Source organism: Amia ocellicauda, chromosome 17, assembly GCF_036373705.1.
Source record: "Amia ocellicauda isolate fAmiCal2 chromosome 17, fAmiCal2.hap1, whole genome shotgun sequence".
In the NCBI taxonomy this organism is placed as follows: domain Eukaryota; kingdom Metazoa; phylum Chordata; class Actinopteri; order Amiiformes; family Amiidae; genus Amia; species Amia ocellicauda.
Genome location: NC_089866.1, coordinates 13,863,174 through 13,878,334, shown reverse-complemented (window position 1 = coordinate 13,878,334; position 15,161 = coordinate 13,863,174). Strand labels below are relative to the sequence as shown.

Below are 15,161 nucleotides of genomic sequence, written 5' to 3'. Positions count from 1 at the left end.
GCCTTTCTCTCACCTGAATCCTTTCCTATTAATGCTCAGGGCTTAAAACGCAGTGTGGTGGAATAACAAGGGGTTTAATTTTCAGGTTGGCACAGAAGCAGAGAGTTAGGGACTGAAGGCTGGCTAACAGAGCAAAGAGGGACTAGGCAGGCTGACGTTCACAAAAAATACTGTGCTGCTGAGCTGAAGGACTGACTGTTCTGGGATGAAGGAAGCACCAATCAGTAATAAAGGGATGTCAGATATAAGAGTTAATATGAGAGTAAGTATTGCACTCCACTGAGACTGCCCTCCCAAAAAGCCCACTTCCCTACAGATACCTGGTGAAGACTGGTGATGAGGGAATGTCCTGGTTGGGGTGTTCCTGGGAGGTATCCTTGCATGGATACCTGTGTGGAGACGTGCTGACGAGGGTGATGAGAAAGGGATGTGCAGATCTTGATTTATATATGAATGGGAGATTACCGTGATTACCTAATTTTAATACCTTGTGCCTTGAATGTATTGTAGTCTTGCTTTTATTATCCCTGTGGAAAAAATAAAAGAATAATAATTACCTACCTGTCTGTCCAGGGTGATGACTTCAGGGGCCTGCTGAGGCCTTTGTGGGGAATAGTATACAGACTACCAGTAGACGTGTATATATAGACTACAAGCAGAATTGAAAAAAGTGAGATAGCATAATAACTGCTCATTTTGTTTTCTGAATATGCGGGGGACAGTGTCTGTATTTACTTGTTGACACTAGCTCTGGGTGAAGCTTATCTGGCATCTTCTGTTCTCCGCTAAACCCGATCCAGTCTGCGTGCCACTGAACATAGCTGGAAAAGGTCCAAACTCCCAGCTGCCCTTGAATTCTACTCACTACTGTCCACATTCTCCTCCTCACTCACCTCAGCCAAGAAGTCTTACTTCCAATCACTCTTTGAATCCACTGTCAACAACCCCCGCAAACTTTACTCCACCTTCTCCTCCCTCTTTGCCCCCCCCTCCACCTTCCTCTCTCTCTGCAGATGATTTTGCCTCCTTCTTCTCGTCCAAGATCAAAGACTCTCCCATCATGCCCAAATCTCCCACTGACCAAGCTTCCTTTTCTTCATTCTCACCTCTCTCAGACACTGAACTTTCCTCTCTCCTCCTAGGTCACAAACCTACAACATGTGGCCTGGACCCTCTCCCTACTCGCCTCCTCCAAGCGACTGCTCCTGATCTACTTCCCTTCATCTCTCTGCAGCATTTGACACTGTTGATCACTCTATCCTCCTCTCCTGCCTCACTGATCTTGGAATCTCTGGAACTGCTCTCACCTGGTTCTCCTCCTACCTCAGCGACCGGACCTACCAAGTGACATGGCGAGGTTCCTCATCCACACCCCAACCTCTCCTCACAGGCGTTCCCCAAGGCTCCGTGCTGGGCCCCCTCCTGCTCTTTCTCTACACTCGCTCCCTGGGCCCCCTCATCACATCCCATGGTTTCTCTTACCACTTCTATGCAGATGATGCACAGATCTTCCTGTCTTTTCCCTCCTCTGACCCTCTCATCCCCTCTTGCATCTCTTCCTGTTTGTCTGCTATCTCCGCCTGGATGCACTTGCACCACCTCAAGCTCAACCTCTCCGCTCCGCTCCCTCCACTGGCTCCCGATTCTGGCACGCATTCAGTTCAAGACACTGACCCTCACCTACCGCTGTCTCAACCACACTGCACCAAGATACCTTTAGACCCTCATCTCTCCATACATCCCCTCCAGACCACTGCGCTCTTCCGGTGCCAAAAGACTAACTCTGCCTCCTCTGCACTCTCCTTCCTCCAGAGCCTTTTACAATACAGCATGTAAGACCTCATATATTGTATACACTTGTGTAAATTTGAATTAGTAAAATATATTATGCTTTGAATTGCACTGTATTATGTAAATTGGAATTTGTAATATGTCTTATGCCTTGAACTGCACTGTATTTTTGCACTTTGTATTGCGCTTATATTTTGTAAGTCATCCTAGATAAGGGCGTCTGCTAATAAATACATGAATAAATAAATAAATAATAATAATATTTGGAGGAACTGCCTTGTTATTAACACATACATGGTTTCACTTCATTACAATTTGTACTGCCTTCTTCTGTTACACTACTAAATTACTGTTAGTCTTGTTGCTTTACTCACATTTACTCACAGACTTACCTGTAGCTTGCAGCTCCCCAATGCCTGTGAAGATCACAGACGCAGGCACCTGTAGAAATGGAAAAGCATAAAGACATGAGGAAATAGGAAAGTACAAATTGTGCCGTGTGACTATTGAAATGCTAAACGGTATGAATGTTTTTACATGCTCTTCTAGAGTAATTTTTATTTTGCCTTGTTGTATTAAAGGTGATTTTAATAGTATATTTTTGATAGTTCATTTTATTTAATTTTAGGCTTAGTTACAGTATGCTGTTTACTGATTGCTATTCATGTAGACTTTGTCCCTTACACTGAGCACCCTTTGATGTTCATGGTTGCTGTACATCATTTTTTGTCCTTACACACTTGTCCTGGTGAGGGACGTGGCATGTAATTACTCAGACACCTCCTTATGGTTTCCATTGAAATGAAAATATATATAAACACACATACTAATTTATGTCAGTAGTCAATTAAATTATAGTTAGGAAGTTAGGAAGGTGTATCAGCTTCAGTAAACGTATTATTTAGAGTTATTGGATATTAGAACAACCGGGACATCTAGTGGAGGTAATGTGATGAAATATAGTGCATATTTAATGTAGGCAAGACGTGTAGACGTTTGGTTTAGGACTACAACTCCCACGGATCTAAAGTGCGTGGGCTTGCGTCTGACGTAAAACGTAACGTGCGCTTCAGTTTCCTGTCGATAAAGAACTGACTGCCTGGTTTGTTTCTGTTTCTGCTAATGCTGTACAGGAAAAGAGAGGTATGTGGCTATATATATTCTTAATGGTGTTTAAATATGTCCAGGCGACCTGCTAAAAAAATCGGTTGTGTAAAGCGAAAGGTTTGAATCTGTAATAACTTGCTTGCGACGACATGTTTACACATGTGTGGTTAAAGTTGCGAGAGTGACAGAAGAGTATTGATGAGGAGTTGTGCGGTAAAAGGAGAAAGAAAACAATACTAAGTGGAAATGAAAACGGAGCAATGGTGAGTGAGAACAGTTTATGGCAGCGCTAGTATAAGTTCACGTTCATGGCGCATAATTGAGGACGAATTTAAGTAGACAATCCCTTGGTAACCAGTCTGTCGTTGGTGTTATTTGAAAAAAAAAATAGTTGTATTTTATCTTCAAAATTCAAAACACAGGTGACGCTGAATCGATAATGATTAATTTCCCCTCCCGCAATGTTGTCTTGGCGAGATGGATCCTGACGCCACTGTTGTTGTTTTTATGTGATTCTCAAAAGTTCGCTTTTTAGGAGAAAATGATCTCGGAAAAAAACCAGCATTTGTGTCGATTTAGTCACCTGACGTTTTTAAAAACTTTTGCGAATGGTACTAGAAACTTGGCTGTGTAATTTGTACCCACCCTGCAAAACGAAACATCTGTGCAACCATGAAAGAGTGACGTGATATCAAAATAAACGAGTGATTTTCGTCAACAGTGATACTAATAATAAGTAGATCCGATTACTTGATCAAAATATTAAAATCACGGACTGTTTAAGGCTAACTTAAGTATGGGTCTACTTCAGCCTGTTATTGATGTTTGACGCTTTAACTAACTGCACGTTAAGGCCTTTACATAATGTTTAGTGCTACAGTGATTTTCTCGTTTGTAATCCGTTCGTGTTTTCTGTCAATTTTCAAATATGCCAAATCTAGCCAAGAGTCACTTTTACACTGTGCTTTATGAATGATGTTGAGTTTTTATCTGCAGAAACACATCAACATTTGAATGCATATAATGATCACACCTTATTATAGCTGACAAATAACAAATATCCCTTTGCATATGTTGTGTAAGGTTGTTGAGAGATGGTCACATATGGAAAGTGTTCAATAGCAATGTAAAGAAACCTATAATTCTAGTTTAAATGGCTTCTGCAGTATATTTTCCTAATTCCAACTCTTTTAGAAAAACTCTAGGCCTATATAATACAAATAGCGACCCTTATTTATTTTAATTAAAATAGAAACTAATGATACTTGTCTATCGTATGTCAAGTTTGCAACCAGGATGAAATGTTTAAAATTGTTCTTTTGAATTGTACACAGCATCTTATGATTATGCTTAAGTAGTTGTCCAGTTACTTATCATTTCAGATGAAGCCATTTATTCGTCTGCAAATAAATCTCTCTGTTAACGTTGTGATCGCTCTTCAAGCATGCAGTAGTGCCATGTCTCATTTGAAAACCTTGACATTCATTTTTATATTTAGTAATGCTGCACTATTATGTGTAACACAATGCAAAAAAACAAAAACAAATGCAGTTCCAACTTTAGCGCAAGTAGCATTGAACAAATGCATCAGACAAATTAATACATGGGTTTCAGGCATGAAAAAGTTAATCCTGAGTAACAAAAATAAACATGTAACCACCTTTTAATGATTGATTATTGCAATTGTTGGTACTTTTAGAAATGTTCTGTTGTTTTTCTCAATGGTATTTCCCTAAACAAGAAATAGGTTTTGTGAAGGATTGATGAATCACTCATGATTTGTAGTCATACAGTTCTACTAATATCTGAATGTTGCAGTTTGTTGTATGTAAGCAAATTCAGATAATCGCAGTACTTCAAGAAACATTATTGAGTATTAGGCTATTTTTTGTTTTTATTGTTGGCAGGTGGGATTATACTAACTCCATGGAGAATACAATATGTAAGACCTCCTCTTACAACTGAAAGGGATTCTCTAGTGAAAACTGCAAGAAAGCTCTGCAGTGCCTACAAATGTGGTCTGGAGGCTCTGTGACCTTCACTGCTCCAAAACAGTTTGAGGATATGTTCCACTTTGCTCTAAAATGAGTCTTTCTGAGTTTGTACAGTGGCATCATGGATGCAGAGCACACTGTCTTGACTTTTCTGATTTCCAGGCAGGCATTCTGAAATATCCCTAGGTGTTTAATTCAATTATTTACACCTGAAGTCTTGCATTAAAGCAGTCTGCTATGAAATATACATGAGATGTGAGAGTTCAGCTTAACCACTTCAGTCTTTCCTGTTTTCGTATCTCTAATTTAACACAGGAGGATAACCGGGGGCAATTGTATGTGTACACATCAATGTGCAGCAGAGCCATGGGTTTTATTTGTGCTAGTTGTTCTTACTTCATGAAAAATCATGCAAAACAGAAAATCCATGATCTGCATTTACAATATCCTACTTTTTTTTTAACATGATGCTTTAATTCCCCAAGGTATTTAATTTAACCATTTGACTCTCATGATAATAACTGGGGAACCAATGTGTCTGGAATAGTTGTTTTAACTCCCACATTTGATTTCTTTGTTTGCCCTTTCATGTCTACTAAAAAAAAGTGGTTTGATCCATAGCTGTTCTGCTTCTGAATGTGTTTAGAACACTGATTTTTAGATCACCAAACTGTCTACTGGATTGAATGCAATATCTGTTTTAAATGGTTGCGTGCGAGAGATGCATCTCACCAAAATGTTTTTCATTGACGATAAAGGAACTTTGATTACTTATTTATTCATTCATTACTAATTAAAAAGCAAACAAACCTCGCCATGCACTTCTATAATGAGATCAAGACAACATAACTCATGGTTGTAACAGTCAGAATTGTTTTATTAATAGGTTTTAATCCTGCCACTTTATTTTGATTGGTTATTTAGACCACCTGCACAATTAATTATCGTAAATTAACTGTAAAATACTTTTGACTTTAAAGCATTCAGGAATTCGGTCTATCCCTCTCTATATTTGTTAGTGTATACTAATTACAATAAAAATGGTGTTGTCTGTACAATTTAATACCTTAGTTTAACATTTTTTGCATTTAATCGGTAATGTTTTTATATTCCAGTGAGAGCATTGTTGCAGTAGTTAATTAAGAAAGCTTGATTGAAAGAAATATTGTTAGAAGCGGTGACAAACCACCCATCAACCCTTGCCCATTTAAACAATTATGAGATTTGGACAGTGCATAACTGTTTCTTTATGCTCCTGCTTTCTTATATATTGTTGGCACTTAATTTTACTGCAACTTCTGCTATGTCTACCCCTCCCTTTGGCATATTTGTGGGATTTAATTATGATATGTGAACTTGTTAGCTCATGGTAGTAGGATGTATGCTTATTGTGTTTTGTACTGATTGTATTAATGCACTTTTTAATGCTTTGAAATGTTTCTCCATTTTAATCCAAAAACTTGAAAGTGGAGTAGAAGCCCTACTGATTTGATAAAATCGTTATACTGTCTTTTGATATGCCTTCTGCCAATTTCCCGGTTTCCTGCTTTATGTAGGTAGACACAATAAGGTAGATTTAAATTATCAAAGTTTTTATTTTTATTGATCAAAGCTCACACACATGATTTAAACAATTAAAGCTACAAATAGATGTTGAAAACAAATAGTTCAATACTAGCTTGTGTCAATATATGCTATAAAAATATCTTTACTTTTTATCTAAAGTGTGAAATCCTCTGCTGCAGGTGTAGTGGGGGCAGGAGCATGCTGAGCTGCTGACTACAGGTTTCTCTGCAAGACTGGGGGAGATTGAAGGGTGTGAAGGAACTGACAATGGCAGAAGGTGGGGGTGATGAGGAAGTAATTCACTTGGCCAGTTTCCACAGACATCGTGGAGAAGGTAGGTGTCTTTCTACACTTGGAAGAGTTCTGAAAATCCCTCTAAATATATTGACCTCACTGGGTTTTAATGGGTGCATCAAGAGTAGTAGGGGAATGTTTCTTTAACTATCTTTACACTTAAATATTTTAATTTAAAACTACAGCTTTTAACTTGTAGTTAGTGTATGCCTCGCTGTGTTATGTAATTTCAAGTTACTTACTTGTTCATTACCTTCTGAGGAAGTGTCTGTCTGTCAAAATGTTTATTTTTTTAAATGTACACATCCTACCCCACCACTTCCAAGTGAAAAGAATACACTAGACATTTTTTTAAAAACTGAAAAAGCTTGGTTGGATAAGTGTCCCCTCCTTGTAATAGCAATCCTAAATTTAGTTAAGCTGTAAATAATCCATTTCAAAATCACACACACAGTTAAGTGTCCTCCACCTGTGTTAAATTGTAGTGATTCACATAAATTGAGGATCAATTCGGCTGTTCCTGTAGGTTCCCTCTGCTGGGTAGTGCAGTAGCAAATAACCATGAGCACCAAGGACTTTCAAAAGAACTCCATGACACATTTGTTGAAACCCACAGATCAAGGATTGGGTACAGAAAAATATCAAAGACCTTGAATATGAAGCACAGTCAAGATGGATTATCAAGTTGTGGAAGGTGTATGGCACCAAGACCTTTGACAGCAGTAGTAACTTTGCAAGAGATACAGGCTTTCATGGCCAAGGCTGGTCAAAGTGCATGTGACAACAATGTCCCAGCACTCCAAGAAAGAGAGCCCACCTTGAATCATGTTTTAAGTATGCAAAAAGACCACTAGGTGGTTGTAGGTGTACAAAGTTGGTACAGTTGAGACCAATCCCAACAGACTCACAGCTGTAATTGCTTGCTTAAGGTGCTTCCACAGGTTATTAACTCAGGGGGGTGGATAATTATTATATTTCTGTTCTGTGTTTTTAATATAATATTTTGTTTACAATAAAACCTTTTTCCCCCTTATCAGTTTGGAGCATGGTGTATAGATAAGTGGAAAAATCCTCATTTAAAGGCATGAAACTCTGAGGCACTGATGCAAGAAAATTGAAAAAAAGTTCAAAGGGGTTTAGACTTTCTATAGGTAATTGTGTGTATTATATAGCAGCATTAGCAGCAGCCTATATCGATCCACTGCTCCGTGAAGGCCTCGCCAAGATGTTTCTATTTGCTTCGATCTATAGCTACTATTTTCCATATCATGCCTGCAAAGTGTATTTCATCCTTGCATCTTTTATGTGGTCATCTTCTGGGTGTTTTTTCATCTCTTGGTATGCATTCAATAGATTTGTCCATCTTTGATTTGTTCTTCCAAATGCATGCATACATCTTTCCATGCTTCTTTGTGTCCTCTGCAGTTTCTGTAAAATTTTTGTGTTTAGTGACCAGGTTTCACAGCCATAAGGGAGCACTGGTAAGATGCATTGATCAAATACTTTTCTATTCCTTTCAACAGTGTGCTGTTTCTTTCAAATGCACTTTTTCACTCTTTTGATTTGATTTCTTTAATAATATTCTTCCATCTGCACTGGTTTGTTGTCCAAGGTAGACCTAACTTTTTTGACTTCAAGTATCCATTGATCTACTTTTAACAAAGCTGTTAAACAGACTTTGGTTTTGAGTTAATTTTAAGTCCACTTTTCTTGGTTGCGTCTGAGAGTTTTTGAATTTGAAGCTGCTGGTCTTCAGGTGTTTATGCAAATATGACTGTCATCAACAAATTGTAAGTTGTTCAGATAAGCTCCAAATCGATTCCTTTTTCTTCCCAGTCTTGAATACTTCAAGAGTTTCCATGAAGAGATTGTGTGTCCTTGATGTACTCCTTTGCAGATCTTGACTTGTCTTGGTGGAGTTAGATTATTGTTATATGCTGTACATCTATTTAATATGCTTTGTTTAAATGAACTTGAGTAACTTGAGTTTAAAACTAAGAAAAAATAACTAGATTAAAAGTTACTTGAAGTCAAAAGATATGTTTACTTGGCACTGCAAATCAATGCAGATGGAATTTTATGGAAGAAATCAGGAGTCATGGGATGGAGTTCTTTTGAAATGAAATCTCCCAATTTGCCTGAAGAGAGAAGTATTTAATCAATGCATCTTATCAGTACTCACTTATGGCTTAGACATCTGGTCACCAAACATAAAATTATACAGAAACTGGAAACCACACAAAGATGCATGCTTTGAATAACAAGAAGCTACAGGAAAACAACAATAATTACATCCAAGAACAAACAGCAGTAGGCTGGATACATTGCAAGAACAGGCCAAAGATGGACCCCAAAAAATGCCTTGCTTTCCACTTTATTGTATTGCATTTTATTTAATGATGGTTATGAATGTATATATCAGACATGTTGAGAAGATATTCAACTTAGTCTCTTAATATTATCTCATTCATGTTAGTTATATTTTATTTAAAAAAATGTTACAAAATTAATCAGAAAGATATCCCTTCATTTAAGTAAAATGTAGTAAGTATACAGTTTTCATTAATAGAAACCTGATCAGAAAGTAGCAATGCAGATGCCATGCTAACTCAAAACTAATTTTGAAGGTTATTTCTCTTCTAGAAGTAATCCATTAGTTTTTTTACAAACATAATTTCTATCAGTTTTTTTAAATTCATGTGATCACCAAATGTATTTTGTATCCACACTGTTAGTTTCAAAGGAGGTGCATTGTGCTGACTTGATCTGTTGTCTTGCAGGTGGAAAAGCCCGCAGCGATCTGCTCATTACCATATCGGATGACTCTGATGATGAGCCGCCTAACCTTATACCAAATAATCCAATCCAGATTAAATCGGAGTTGAACGACGAGGAAGACGAAGAGGATGTTGTGATTTTGGAGGTAAATGCATCTAATGAATACACTGTAAAATAGTATGCATGCTTTTCAGTCATTTTTGTGTTATGTCACATGTTGAAATTCAATATATTTTTATTCTTTCTGTAAAAATCTAGAAGCAAATCATTTTGAATATCTCCTTTTGAGTTGTTTTATCAGCGATAACAGGAGTTTTTATTGACATCACATAGGGCTGGGCGATATGACTTAAAAATAATCTCTTTTTAGAAGTTTGGGCGATACACGATATATCTCTTTCTTGTTTTTATCCAATCAAGCTACAAAATAAGACGAAAGACATTAAAACTACAAGTATTTTGTTAATCATTAAATATGCAAACTAACAAATACCACATTCAGGCTGTCATGGGCTATGTGTTGCATTCTGTATATATTTACCAAGTGGTGTGTGTTTACTCTTACATGTGTTATGTTGTTATGGGATATATATACACAGTATGATGTACTGTCACATAACAACAATAATACAAGTAATAGTAATCGTGCAACACATGCACTGTTTAATGGTATAGATTCAGGTAGATGTACCACAGCCAGATTTATAGTGGCGCATTTAGCATCTGTTAGACAGGTACATTTCTTCTCCGACTGTCGCATTTCGATTCTGCTTACCGGCACAGCACCTGTTAGTACAAAATAGTTATAATAATAATAAAAACTGTTGTACCACTTCACCATCTTAATAAAAATAAAATGAAACTTTCTGCATGTTTTTGCATTGCTTTGCAACTTATTAAAATGCAAACAAACTTTATTATTCTTCAGTTATACAAATTCTACAAATTATATACATCTAAATTAGTGGGGGTGGGGTCGCGTATTGTCGGGGGTGCTTGCAGATCGAGTTTAGCCCGGTGACTAGAGCGGGGCGCAACGTGTGCGCTTGTGCTTTAAAGTATCTTTTGGTTATGTTGGTTATTCTGTGTCGAGTTCACTCTCCTCCATGTCTGTTTGTGTTTCTGATGCACATTTCTTGCCTGCATTCGGCACGTCTGGAAGAACCGGGAAGATGACGAAAAATTATAAAAAATATTGCTGTAAAGAGTGGGATTTGCGACACAATGAAATAAATGATAGAGCAAAATATGAAACAATAGACGTTTTTTTATCGTCACACGATATATATCGTCATATTGCCCAGCCCTAACATCACATATTAATTTGGGTATATAATGTATGAAATATTAGGCTACACCCATAGTACATCAGCTGTCATAAAAATATGATGGATGTGTTGATCGCATACTGGCCTTGTGCTCTCTGGAGGTTCCTTTTTCAGTTCAGATGTCAGTCAAATGTCTGCACAATAAAGAATGAAGTTATAGCATGAATCTATAGTCTAACATTATTAAGGTCTTAATTGTGGTACAGTTGTTCGCATTATTGTATGAAACTTCGATGTCCACAGGCTCCGGTCACGTTATGGGCTATAGCTTGTGCTGATCCCATGGTCAGTATGGGGTCTTAGGGTGGGTTGTAGGATTCCGAATTCACAATGCTGATACTGAGAATCTTTTAACTAACTTTTTTTAACCCATCATGTCCTGAGGTCCTTATGCTGTAAATCCAGCATTACTTTAAATGAGAACAATAGTGTTGTGGTCATCTGGAGACTGCCATTAGAGGTGATAACACTTAAGAGAATCACCAGATCCAGTATGCTAGAGAGTCTGCACACTGCATCAGCATGACAGGAAACCTACACCCTCCCCCAGCCCACCTTAAGATCCCATACTGACCATGGGATCAGCACAAGCTGTAGTCCATAATCTGACCAGAAAAAAATGAAAATCTCTAGACAGCAGCGTCTGATCAACCCATCTTTCGCTTTTGTATGAAGTTGTATAACTACTCACATTATTTCTTGAACGCCGCAATTAACAAAAGTAATGATTTTCATTGTTTCTCAGCCACAAAGATCCCAACAGCCTCTGCGTCCGAACGTTATACGCCCTGCTGCTCCATGGGGGGGGGTCCCCCTGCTCAGAACACTAGAGAGACAAGGGGAGGCTCCCAGAGAATCATCTCTGCACCCTGCGGAGCGGAGGATACTAATTGCACGTCGTCGATTCTCACATAACAACAATGTGGACTTAGTGTCAGGGAAAGAAGCCCTTAATGTCTTAAAAGAAAACCAGAATGCTGCACCTTCCACTTCTACTGCATATCCTGTGCCGAGACCTCAACTGTTGACAAGAAATGAACATGTAGTTGAGCAAGGACTTCCAGGACGTGCTGGGCCTGCTGCTGTTTATAAAGGGGAAGTTTTAATTGCCACAGCACCCGAGCCATTGGTTCCCCTTGAGGCCAGGCACGGGATTGTAGTGGGAACCAGTCCGAATGTGGATGGACTCTTAAATGCCCCAACAGCATCTTACCAGGAGCAGCGTCCTGAACGCGTTCAGATCCACATGGACCAAGTCAGGCAGGTTGGCATGGTTGCCCACACAACTGTGCCACCCCAAGCTCCCTTCCCAGCTCCACCTGAACAGCAACAGCAAGACCTGCTCAAACTTGTTCCAGTTCAAGTTATTCCCAACCACAGGAACCAGGCCCCCCAAGCCCTACACGCCCCGCTAACCGTGATTAAAGATGAGCCACAAGCACAAGTTGATAATGAGAGACCTGGGCCATCTGTCCCAAATCGGGAATTGGGAGCTGTTGGGTTTAACAGAGATCTAATTAACTCATTGGTGCATGGAGTGGTAAGTTCACATGTTGTGCTTGATGTGCTGTCAAATGGGATCTGGATTATGTTTTACTTGTGAAATATAAAACCATTTTAGCGTCATCGGGAAGAGGGTTTTATTTTAGAGAAGGATGTCAGAATCTGCAAAAAAAAAAAAAAGCTAAACTGAGTGTCAAGCAGAGTATGACAAGAACTTCATCCTATTTCACATACACATGTAGTTCCAATAAAGTAGATGTGTTTGAGTTAAAGTGAATTTCCTTCTTATGCATGCACATACATTGGTCTTCTGGCATAAATTCAATCTCAAAATGACTTAGGCAGCCTCTCCTGTTTGAAACCGCCACTGTTACTAACTAAACTTTCTGGGTCATGAGAATTACATTTATGCCTTGTGCCATTTGAAATATGCTTTTTTGTTGTCATTCCAGCCTGTCATCTCTGTGGTTAAACTGCTAGCAAATTTTGAAATTCAAGCTCCAAGGGGGCTACACAGTTATTTTTATGTCATAACGATTACTATAAATGACAGACTTTTTGGTTTCCATATATGCTCAAAATTGTAAATGAAAATCTTGATCTATTTATATGAGGTCTGTGTACATAAATAATGAATTGTGAGCCAATAACCTCACTAAGAGGAAAAAAAAAATCTACCCACAGAGCTCCATTTAAAAGAATGAAAAAGAGACTTTTCTGAAGTTATCGGTCTCTAAAATGTCGTGATAATCACTTTGTATTACCAAACAGTTATATTCATCCAAATTATAAATTGAATAAGATACATTTGTTAATATTTATTTAAATAAAGATTCATTGTATAGGCCTGGATTGAATCTGAATTTACACCTACCTTTCAGTTACTCATTCCAAAAACTAAAACTTGATGGCTTTCCATTGAGTAATAAACTAAATTTATATAGCTATGCATAGCTGGGTGGAAGTTTTGGTTCAATGTAGACCCTGATCAGGTCAGTGCAAATACATTATCAATGTCATAATCATAATACAAAAAAAAAATCTTTCATAAAAAGATAAAAACTGTAGTCATCTATTATGATTTGTCTACAATTCCACATGTTCTGTTTTAAGCCTCTTTAGATAAATATTTTTGCTGTTCAATTCTGTATTCTCTAGGACTCAATAATAATAATAATAATAATAATAATTATTATTATTATTATTATTATTATTATTTATTTATTAGCATTATCCATGGTGACCATTTTGCACTTATCTGCAGACATGCCAGGTCTGGAAGACTATAGGCTGACAAAATAAAATTCCCAAAGATGCGGTCGGGGTCTTTTTTTATGGTAACTTGTTATGTAAAAGGGAAGTGGGGGGAAAAAAACACTTTAAATTATAACTTTCCTCAAGTAGAGAATAGTAGAAACCTGTGACTCATGTGGTAAATGAACATCCAAAGGTCATCAAAACCAAAACTCTTGAGAGGTGGTAACTTACATTACGATTTGTCAGCTCACAAAAACTTGAATAGTCTGCTCAGTTTAGATATTGTTCACTTTGTTTCATGACATTTGATGACATTTGCAGTGAATTTGGATTGTATTCCTACCAAAAGTTACATTATGGTCTCTTCATGTCCTGTATCTGATTCACAGTTGTTGTTTTTTAACCCCTTAACAATATCTTCCCTTTTGAACTGACTTAGAAGAACAATATAATTGTTTTTGCAAGAGACTAATGCAAATGGAATAACTTAAATTAGAAGAAAACTATTATTGCAAGGACTCCTATTGATTTTTATAGGTAGCTTTAAAATGACGACAATTAAAGACATGACAACATGTTAATTTGTACCTAGTAGGCAAAAAAAATTGAAATTGAAGGAAATCTGTACTGATAACCATAACATCTGCATATTGGCCATTGTTGTTGGCTGATGGCAGCACATTTGTTGATTACCACACCAGTACTTGAAGTTAACATAACTTAGTTTGCATCCCTTTTTGGAGAGTTTTAGTCCATAAGTTGTTGATTTCGGCAGCCAGAGAGGTTAGTGAATAGACTTCTAGAAATGCTTTTGCTTTTGGGTGGGTTCACCAGAGGATTTGGAAGGATTTCCAACATTAAGATCATAACCTAATTTTATTAGATGGATTACAGATGTTCTTGTGTTTCTAGTTCATTTTACTTAACAGCCTGGCTAACTTATTTACTCTACACAGTTCACAGCCAAGTAGGCACAGTCTCAAGGTTTGGTTATTCAGGTAATTGTATGGTAAAAATAAAATTGCCCAGAGCTTTTTAGCAACCTGGTTAGAGGTTTCCTCTCCATACTGCCCGCAATAGAACTGTTTATGCAGTCTTACTTGCTGCTCCCAATATTTCATACCACAATATTTTACTTTATTTTGCATCAAGTGATGGAGTTTACATGTGTGGGGGTGAAATCTTAAGAACCTGCTTCCCCAGCGGAACACCTGTACCCATCCTAAGGAACACCACTGTATTGACTTAGGTCTACTGAATAGTCTATTTAAATCCCTATTTTTAATACATGACTGCGACAGCTTCAAGATAGTTTGGCTATAAGCATTCTCTGGTGAATTGTATAGAAATGTGAACACTTTTTATTCTGACTTGGTACTCTCTGACTACCAGTGCCTTTTTATGTTTACAAGATGGAGCATCAAATCTGTGTATATAAACTTTTTTTTTAAATAAATAGAACTTCTCTAAATATATCAAAATTAAAACTAAATATAATTATCTGTGAATTAGATATTAAAATCCATGTGATGTCACTGGTAAA

General features: G+C 37.5%; 1 protein-coding gene across 2 annotated transcripts in view; it reads left to right on the top strand.

Moving 5' to 3' along the window:
• The first annotated feature begins 2,846 nt into the window (after window positions 1-2,846).
• Window positions 2,847-15,161, top strand: part of rnf216 (ring finger protein 216) — a 43,205-nt gene continuing 30,890 nt past the window's right edge. The window contains exons 1-4 of one of the 2 annotated variants that reach the window (XM_066689145.1): window positions 2,847-2,934; window positions 6,638-6,792; window positions 9,533-9,675; window positions 11,604-12,398. In XM_066689145.1, the coding sequence (XP_066545242.1) occupies window positions 6,726-6,792; window positions 9,533-9,675; window positions 11,604-12,398 (1,005 nt within the window). In that variant the 5' untranslated portion in view covers window positions 2,847-2,934; window positions 6,638-6,725. Of the gene's footprint in view, window positions 2,935-3,019; window positions 3,162-6,637; window positions 6,793-9,532; window positions 9,676-11,603; window positions 12,399-15,161 lie in introns of those variants that run through there. The other variant, XM_066689146.1, reaches the window with a different exon arrangement.